General features: G+C 52.4%; 1 protein-coding gene across 1 annotated transcript in view; it reads right to left on the bottom strand.

Moving 5' to 3' along the window:
• Window positions 1-66: 66 nt before the first annotated feature.
• Window positions 67-7106, bottom strand: part of LOC104509828 (nuclear cap-binding protein subunit 1-like) — a gene marked incomplete at its 3' end in the record, with an annotated part of 11781 nt that continues 4741 nt past the window's right edge. The window contains exons 5-10 of the mRNA XM_010151892.1: window positions 6494-6616; window positions 5197-5299; window positions 3710-3803; window positions 1204-1307; window positions 581-801; window positions 67-164 (exon numbers count right to left, since the gene is read on the bottom strand). Of these exons, the coding sequence (XP_010150194.1) occupies window positions 67-164; window positions 581-801; window positions 1204-1307; window positions 3710-3803; window positions 5197-5299; window positions 6494-6616 (743 nt within the window). The remainder of the gene's footprint in view (window positions 165-580; window positions 802-1203; window positions 1308-3709; window positions 3804-5196; window positions 5300-6493; window positions 6617-7106) is intronic.

Genomic DNA, 7106 nt, shown 5'->3' with positions numbered 1-7106 from the left:
AGCCGAGTTCCCCTGGGCCCCACCTGCTGCAGCTGCCGCCGGAGACACCCCCTCACCCCATCTTACAGTCCCACTTGGGACAACGGGACGCGACAGCAGCCGCTTGCCGACCAGTCCGTTGGGTACAGCAACCCAGGGCACGCAAAGGTGTCCAGAAAAACAGGCTGGGAGAAGGAAGTGAGAGGTGCCAGTGTCAGAATCCCGCAGCACCCACCAGAAGAACAGTAACAGCCAAGTTAGCAATAGCAAACAGCTGTTTCCGTGCACTTCTGCATGGAAGCCACAAGAGCACTCTTGAACGGAACTTACTGCAAACCACTCGGGCCTGCCCCGACTGCCACCTGACGAGGTACCTGAGTCCAGACTGGAAGGCAAGTGGAAGGGATGCTCGTGCTGGGAGAGAACCTCGAGAAGGAGGGCTTGAATGGGCCAAACACATAGGAATTCCCTTAAAGATTTTCCTGAATTCTCAGGTTAGAGCTACCGTTAGAAAGGTGGGCTGAGCACACGCATCCGGTCGTTGACGCCTTCGCGCTACGGATGACCGCGGGCCTGCAGACACGCTTCCCAACGAACGTACCTCCTGCGTCCCCACCAAAACCAGCTGCGTGTCGTGTCAGCAGGCTGGCGTCACGCAGGCCCGTACAACCGCGTAAGTAGTTTAAAATTCCAAACACATTACTCACTCTTTTGTGCTGCCTGGCCAATCTTGCCTTAGTCTCCTCCAGCTCTTTGTGAATTTTCAGAACGTGCTTGTTCATCTTACGAATCGTGGAATGTAAGATCTCCCAGATATAAAACCTAGGAAAGACACAAGGCTCAAAACACACTACCCTGGGACAAAAAACTCTACATTCTCTTACGGGAAATCGTGTCGGGGGGAATTAAATAAGCGGTGTACGAGCGGAGGTACAAGTTACATACCCCAGCCCAAGACCAGGACCACACTAACTGGCAGCTACGTTAACACAGAGCAACACTTGGCCCAGAAATCGTTCCAGTGCCAAGACGTACCTGCGCTGTCACGTAACCGTTCATACCCCACTTCAGAAAGAAACACGCCAAAGTGCATTGTGCGGAAGGCGCAAAAGCTTAACTGTACCTTTACCTCCCACTACTCCGTTTTCATGGATAAAACTATGTCCCGGCCACTTAAAATAGTAACTCAGAGACAAATAACGACCCAAGGCCAACTCCTGTTACCTCGTGAAATCGTGCGCCAGCTCTGAAGAGAAGATCCAGTTTGCCACCGCAGCACAGTCGACAATCTGTGTCCGAATCATCTTGTCCACAAGCACGGCGATCATCTACGTTTTGGGAAAGACACAGCAGTCATTCCAGCATGGCACGGACTCGCGCACACAGTCTGCGTGCAGTATCCCAGCCTCCCATAAAACCAGAGACGGGCTGATGCAACTCCGAGGTACTGATGCTACTGGCTAATTTCATATACTTGAGGAAGCCGAGTAGCCTGGCCTTAAACTACCCAAATTAGGGGATCTGTATCAGTTACATAAAGCGTTCTGGTTTTTTTTAATAACGTTTTCAACTTCTTGTGAAAGCAATGGATCGCGGTTAACATACCTCCTTCCATACAAAAGCAAAAACCCAGAAGCATCCTAGCTGGCAGTGAGGCACCAGAGACACAATTCCCTGGTATCTGACACGGAAGTACTCAAACCAGAGGAAATATGCCCGTCGGATCACCGTGACGCAGGAGCTGCTGTCAGCCCACCCTCCCTGAAAGCGGCAGCTTCCCTACAGGACCTACCCGTTCCGGGACGGAGGCCGGCTGCCTCGCTAGAGGCGCTGCCGTGACCCTGGGGGGTGGCAAGCACGCCAGCAGGCAACTGCAGAGAGGAGCTACGGCCTACAGCAGTTGCGGGCTGTTCAGAAAAAAGGCTTATCTGAGTTACTCATGAACGCCGCAGCATCTAAGAACCACAGCCCGCACTGTACTTATCCCTACAGCCACCCATTGTCAAATAAGGAAGTGTAACAACGCTCCTTTTAAGGAAGGGGAATTAAAATAACTGAATGAATCATACAGAAGACTCAGCACTCAACTTCCAAATCCCAGGATAGCACCCTATGCTCTGTCTGTCTTCCTGTATTGCCAGGAAGAATTTCTGATTACTTAGCCTGATCTCCCAAGAAACACAGACCTAGGATTTTGGGAAAACGTTTCACCTCCAAGTTTAAAAGTTTCTCTTTATGAATTCACTGCTGCAACCTCTCTTCGAGGTCCAGGGACTAGTGACTGTACGGCTGACGACGGCCTGCAGGACAGGCCGCGCATCGGCACTCCGTGCCTGGAGAGCGCCTGAACCCGACCCGGCCCGGGAGCAGAGCCAGCAGCATGAAACCAGCCCCTGCACCCCTGTCCTGCTGCCCAGGTACCACTCCTCCGTGTGCCAGGGAGGCTGGGGACTCACAACAGGAGGTGCTCGACCAGAAGCAAAAGCCTCAACCGCAACCAGTGCAAGGGAGGAACATCTAAGTAGAATCTGAAATTAAGGAGACCTTCCCAACTTCTGCACTTGATACTGAAGGCGATCTTGACCTGTTCATAAAAATCCAGCGTGACTTTAGTTTGGGTTTGAAACCTCCACCTCAGCTTGGTCAGGCTGGAGTACGAAGGAATGAAGAGGAAGAACATACGGGTATGAGGCTGCAGAAGCATCATTTGTTCTGATCCAGTGCCAGCAGAAATTAGGTCAGACTAATTGACACATTCCTGAGGTCTGTCATTTGGGTAGGAAGTTCAATACTCCTTTAAAAACCCTGGGTTTTGGATGTTTTTACTGTACTTGGAAGGGATGTGACATCTCGCGCTGGCATCTTTCAGGTGCCCAGCTTTTCCCCCGGGGAACAGGCCGCAGGCCCCGCAGGAGATGCAGGGAACCCCTGGTTCTCAGCGGCATCGCTCCCCCAAGTCTGGCCGCTGCAGCCAAGAGGTTCGGTCCGCCGTCGAGCACGGTGTCGTGCAACACCAGCGCACCAGTGAGGGAAACAACGAATGCCAGCAAATTCAGCCCCAGCTCCTTACCGGTTTCTATTTATAGACGAATGACAGCTGAGGGAGAAAACAACTGCTGTGAAGAAACTCAACAGCTTAAACAAGAGGCATTTTCATAGGTCTTTTAGGGCGTTATTTCCTCTGGCTGAAGAACGAGGGTAATGGTGACACCGTCAGACGGATCGCTGTGAACAGCCCCTGACGGCAGCGCTGCTGCCTGCCCACGCACAGCAGCGACTCCGCGTCAGCTCTCTGCAGTCACCCCGGGAGCCATGGGGGGAAAAAGGCAGCCCTAACACCCCCCAGGGTCCCACACTTGTAAGAATGCGGCCTGCTTCCGATACAAGAGCTACACCTTACTTCAGCGTACCCGTCTACACTGTTTTCCACCTGTAAACAGAAACAGGATTTTAGCAGAAGTTATGCTCTCGTGTCAAGGAGCAGAGTGCGGGTCTGGGTCAGGGTGACAGCCTCTGAGCAGGAAGCAGCCTCACTGATGGCACACATTTCATGTCCAGCCTTCATTTTGGGCACTAGCAACAAGACAAACACAGGTCGAACTTCTCTTCGAGGAAGATGACAACAGACAAGTCACTTTTCAAGTACACACAGCAAACCGCGAGGCTTTTTATTAAATACGAGCTCTGTTGGTTGAAACACACCGAGGTGCTTGACACCGCCACCTCTTACCTGGGGGTGATTCTTCCAGACCTCGTACACAACCCTCAGAACGTGGAGTTTCCCCTCATCGCTTTCAGCCAGCGTCTTGAAGACTTCATGAAACCTTTCAACAGACCCAACAGTCAGCGGAGGGGTTGGGATTGGGTCAAGAGCAGGTGCAAGGCGAGCGCTTTGGATCGGCCGAACGAAAAACCCTTGTGACCATCAGCAGAAATTCTGAACAACGACTCCCCGGAAAACAGAACCGGCCTGAGTTAAAGCAGGCCGGAGAGACGTGACAGCTCCTCAAGCACCTTACATCTTAGCGGGGAACCTACTCCCTGACGCTGGGCTGCGTCTCTCCTACTCCAAAGAGCAGGAGGCACTTCCATCGGCCGTGTGCTTACCTATAGAATCACGGAACGGTTTGGGTTGGAAGGGACCTTAAAGATCATCCAGTTCCAACCCCCCTGCCATGGGCAGGGACACCTTCCACTAGACCAGGTTGCTCCAAGCCTCATCCAGCCTGGCCTTGAAGACATCCAGGGATGGGGCATCCACAGCTTCTCTGGGCAACCTGTTCCAGTGCTCCCCACCCTCTCTGTGAAGAATTTCTTCCTGATATCTAATCTAAACCTCCCTGATTTCAATTTGTACCCATTACCCCTTGTCCTGGAGCACAACTGGCTGCCCTCTGACCCTCAGACCCTCCTCGATACGTGCTTCCGTAACTCTGGACACTTACCAACTGCCTCTTTTCGGAGGAAATGCTGTTAAAAGCCCCTGTTTTCACAGTTACGCTGGCTGCTACGCAGCACGCACGACCCAGCTTATTGCAACCGAACGATAAAGCACGAGAGGGTCGTTTTGATCTGGCGGCTGCCGCTGGGCGCCTGCCGCTGCCGAAAACACGGCGCCTCCACACACTCCTACCACCCTGCCTCTCGTACCGCTGACCGCCGGTTCCTGCTCCCTATCGACACTGCCTCCACCGAGCTCCCAGGTGCGCGTTTCTGTAACAGCTTTATGCCTCTTGAAGAACAGACAGAAAAACAGCTCGCTAAGAAGCACGTGACCACCTTTCATGTATCTGGACCACCTAAGATCAACTCCAAAGCTCACAGGATTAAAAATGAGCAAAATGAGATAAAGTAACTAAAGAAGGTGCAGTAAACTCTTTAAAGGTTGAAGCATTTCTGTAAGGAGATGCACTCTGGCTACCCAGTCATTCAAATGCAAAGAGAAATCCACATTCCTCACCACCATCAGCAAACAGGTAATTAAAACCGTAACAACATTCCCAACCTGTCCCACCGGTTCGACTCAGACCACGTGGCTGTACACACTCCTGTTCATTCGGTTCACAGACATAACCCACGCCATTCCTTCAGAAAGCGGGGTCGTTAGCACCCTGCTCGTGCTGCCCCGTGCAGCCCCTCACACACGGCTGACCCGGTTCTTCCCCCAGGCATTTCACAGCTCTCTGAGCCCCGGAATAACGCAGACATTATACTCACTTTGCCAGGGCGCTGAAGGAGTGGCTGAAAGACTTTGCAGCTAGATGGAGCAGAGTCTGAACAAAGACTTCTATTTTCAGGGGGTTGAAGGTAAATCCTTCATCTGCAAGTGGTTTAAAATTGAAACTGTTCAGTACTTCAAGTAGAGCACGTAAGCTACTCACAAAACTGCAGAGATAACTTATGGGTTTAACTCATTTCACTAGAAGTTGCATCAAACGAGTCACTGTTTTGCAAGGCAGAGCAGGGAGCTAGCGGCACAGACTCCCCAAAACGTGCAGCTGTTCAGGCTCCCATTTTGCCACCGGGAAAACGTGCAGGAAGGGTTCCAGGTCCGTGAAGAAGCCGCCAGAGGCACAGCCGCCCCGCCAGTGTCTAACGGCACCGGGGGACAGCAGCAGAGCGAGAGCCGAGGGAACTGCAGTTACGCATCGAGGCCTGGCAGACCGTGCAGGAGCGTGGGTGAGGAAGTGAGGGTGATAAAGACACGGGGGTTGGCTATTTATGGCACGGGAGGAGGGCGCAGAGCAGGTACGGGAAGGAGGGGTGAACGGTGCCACGTCCCCCCCTGCAGCCGCCACTGAAGAGAGCAGCAGGGAGGGTGCTCAGCAGTGGGCGATGCCTAAAGCACATCAGGAAACAAGACTGTGAATCCCAGGGAAATAAAAGGATTGTCGCTGCTCTCTGCTTGCGTAATACACCATCTGCAAACACGACAGAAATGCCGAGGCCATCCCCACGGTGAAGATCACTTCCCGATTCCCTGTCTCGCAGCCCTAGCCCCCAGAACACGCAGGCTTTAGGAATGCTGTAGCGATGCAACGTTGCCAGTGGCAGCCACGCTAAAAAGGGCCGAGTGCAGCCCCACGGCGAGTCTGTACCGAGGGAAGGCTGCTGCCAGCACGCCGGCCGTCTTCTCTGCCCTGGGACCGCAGCGGGGGAGGGAGCTCCCAGACCGCAAGCGCTGAGGATGACAGCGCTGGCTGCGCTCTGCTGCTGAAGGCAGAGCAAACGTTAAATTCTTTCGAGCTACCTCTGTCAATAATCACGAGCAAACACATCCCAAGCACCGGGATATCCTCGTTAAGAAAAACAGACCTCCCTCTGCACGCGAGAGGTTTACAGCAAACCTCCACCGTGGTGTATTATTCCCATTTACTGACCGATTCAAACCAACTATCAGAAGGAAGAGCAGACAGTTCTGTTCTCCTCCACACCCACAGCACCCCAGGATGGCAGAGCAGTTCACACACAGAAGGAATTATGGCCTGCCAAAGCATAACAGCATGTGTCTTACCATCATCATCGTCCTGGTTCGGGTTAGGCACATCTTTTAAAATGCCGAAGATTTCATCATTGCTGGCCTTATTTTTAATTGCGATGGTCAAACAGAGTGCCACAGTATACCCAGGAAGGGACCCTGAACAAAAACAAGAGGTCAAAAAGGTGTAGAAGGCAAGCCAGTTTCTCTAACTTCGGTTTGCCTCTCAGAGAGACACACACGCTTCCCAGCTACACCTAAAACTGGTTCCAACGTCACTGTCCACATCCCTACTCCATAAAACTGCTCAAGATGTTTCCTGGGCTTCACATTAAATTCAAGACTTCCAGCAGAAGCTTGTTGTGGTTTAGCCTCAGCCAGCAACCAAGTACCAGAGAGCTGCTCGTTCACCACCCCCCTCCCCAGTGGGATGGGGAGGAGAATTGCAGGGAAACACTTGGAAGCTCATGGGTTGGGATAAGAATAATGTAAGAATTTAAAATAATTTAATGAAAATAACGACACTAACGATACTAACAATACTGGTATTACCACTAAGCATATGTGATGAGAAGAATGGAAACAAAACCAGGGATACAGCTGCTCACCACCGGCCCACCACCGCCCAGCCAGACCCCGCGCAGTGGGA

Source organism: Eurypyga helias, unplaced genomic scaffold (genome assembly GCF_000690775.1).
Source record: "Eurypyga helias isolate BGI_N326 unplaced genomic scaffold, ASM69077v1 scaffold17825, whole genome shotgun sequence".
Lineage (NCBI taxonomy): Eukaryota > Metazoa > Chordata > Aves > Eurypygiformes > Eurypygidae > Eurypyga > Eurypyga helias.
The sequence above is the reverse complement of the archived record's forward strand: the minus strand, read 5'-3'. Positions and strand labels throughout refer to the sequence as shown.